The sequence below is a fragment of the Austrofundulus limnaeus genome, unplaced genomic scaffold (assembly GCF_001266775.1).
Source record: "Austrofundulus limnaeus strain Quisiro unplaced genomic scaffold, Austrofundulus_limnaeus-1.0 Scaffold110, whole genome shotgun sequence".
Lineage (NCBI taxonomy): Eukaryota > Metazoa > Chordata > Actinopteri > Cyprinodontiformes > Rivulidae > Austrofundulus > Austrofundulus limnaeus.
The window spans coordinates 90,343-92,441 of record NW_013952512.1 but is presented as its reverse complement, the minus strand read 5'-3'; the positions used below and the strand labels follow the sequence as shown (position 1 = coordinate 92,441).

Here is a 2,099-nt window from a genome sequence, read left to right as displayed (position 1 = left end):
TCGTTACAAACAGCAAATTCGAATTAATCGATAAAATCGATTTATCGCCCAGCCCTAGGTTGAGGTGATTGTTTTATATAACAAGCAAGAAACGTCATATAATTATGACCCTTGGTGATTTATGTAAAATACTGCTAACAGTGGTTTTTATGAAAATTATGTAATGTTATGGTTTATTAAGAACTATTTCTTGTTACATAGAAATATGCACAAAAGTCTGTGCTCACCTGAAGTGATTTAACCGTACCAATAGATCTCCTGGAAGCCTGTTTATTTTTAAATTATGGTTTTGTAACCAAAACGTTACAAGGACAAATTTAGTTTATCACTTATCAAAGTAATATTTACAGTGGTTTTTACTAGTGCTTTGTTTTTTTTAAGAGCTGCGTGTTGTATATTGACTCAGACCGAAAGTATTCAACTGTTCACAGGTCTGTTCGTGTACAGGGGAAGCGACAGAAGAAGAATCAGTGCGAAGCCACCGCAGTGTTACCGGAACAGACTACAAATGCCACTCCACCACAGCTTCCAGAACAAAGCTCATCTCACTGCACCTTTTCAGTAACTGGAACATTGGAGGGAGTTGCTGATGAGGAAAAAGATGGTGATGGTGCCAGTTCTGAACTGCAATTAGGCAACCAGATGAGAGTAGAGTTTCAGGGAATGATGTCCAAAATTAGAAACTTGGAAGACTCTCTAACTGCTGCAACAATTACAGCACAGTCCTTTGAAAGTAACGTAGAGAAGGTTAAATATTACACAGGACTCCCTAGTTTTGCGACACTCTTGTCAGTTTTCACTTTAGTGGAACCATTCATTGCAGAAACAGTGAAGTGTCAGATAACAAAATTCCAGAAACTGATTTTGACCCTGATGAGGCTTCGTCTGAGTGCTCCACTCAAAGACTTGGCTTTCAGATTTAACATGTTCACGGCAGCAGCATCTAGAATTTTTTTTGCAGGTCATCCATGTTTTGTATCAGAGGATGAAAGGTCTTATTTTATGGCCTGACAGAAATGAGCTTTGCTTAACTATGCCCATGGCATTTAAAAAGCACCTTGGTTTGCGAGTTGCTATGATTATCGACTGCTTTGAGATCTTCATTGAACGACCCTCAAGTTTGCTTGCTAGAGCAGAGACTTGGTCCACGTACAAGCACCACAACACTGTGAAGTTTTTAATTGGCGTCACTCGGCAGGGCTCAGTGTCTTTCTTGTCAAAAGGTTGGAGTGGACGAGCAAGAGACAAACACATTACAGAACAGTGTGGTCTGTTAGACAATTTGGTAAATGGAGACCTTGTATTTGCTGACCGGGTCTTTGACATAGCTGAAAGTGTTGGGTTAATGTGTGCTGAAGTAAAAATTCCTGCTTTTACTAGAGGAAAAAAACAACTGTCTCCACTTGAAGTCGAGAGCACAAGGAAAATTGCTCATGTGCGTATCCATGTGGAGCGGGTAACTGGTTTTGTCAGAAATAAGTACACAATCTTACAGAGCACCATGCCTATAGAGTTCCTGCAGAATGATGGGGATGAAAGCCCACTTGTGGACCAAATTGTCACTGTGTGTTGCACACTTTCCAACCTGTGCCCATCTGTAGTGCCATTTGATTAAGTAGTGGTGAAAAAATGACAACTCTGACAGAATTGTACATTTAATATTTATGTGGAGGTTTGAATGAACTATGAAGTCTTTTAAATATGTAAAAACAAAATGTTGTTACTCATGTTTTACATTAAATTCTGTTAAAAGTATGCCTGAATTAGAGTCTTAATTTGTGTTACAGTTCTATAATGCATTAGCTTTAGCTTTCTATGGATATCACTCAAGAAAAACATTGTTTTGGTACTGTACAAATTTTACTCTTTAAAGTATGTATTTGGTTAAATAATTATTACCCCTTTACAGCTAAATAGTGTCATGATGTTGTAAAGAAACAGAAAACAATGTACATCAGTTGTAAAACTGATTGACTTGATAATCCAAAAAAATAATTATATATACCATAGACATATTCCTGAAAAATACATAATTTAGGTAACTAATCTAAACCTGACGTGTTAGTCTGTAACTTAGAATTTAGATGGTTAAGAAATGA

At 37.2% G+C, this 2,099-nt stretch overlaps 2 protein-coding genes across 3 annotated transcripts in view; both read left to right on the top strand.

Annotated features, from left to right (window-relative positions):
• The window catches only part of LOC106521487 (uncharacterized), a 5,917-nt gene extending 4,787 nt beyond the window's left edge, over positions 1-1,130 (top strand). The window contains exon 4 of the mRNA XM_014014072.1: positions 432-1,130. Coding sequence (XP_013869526.1) covers positions 432-1,011 — 580 coding nt within the window. The 3' untranslated portion in view covers positions 1,012-1,130. The remainder of the gene's footprint in view (positions 1-431) is intronic.
• The window catches only part of LOC106521510 (uncharacterized), a 17,494-nt gene that overhangs the window by 4,876 nt on the left and 10,519 nt on the right, over positions 1-2,099 (top strand). The window lies entirely within an intron of this gene.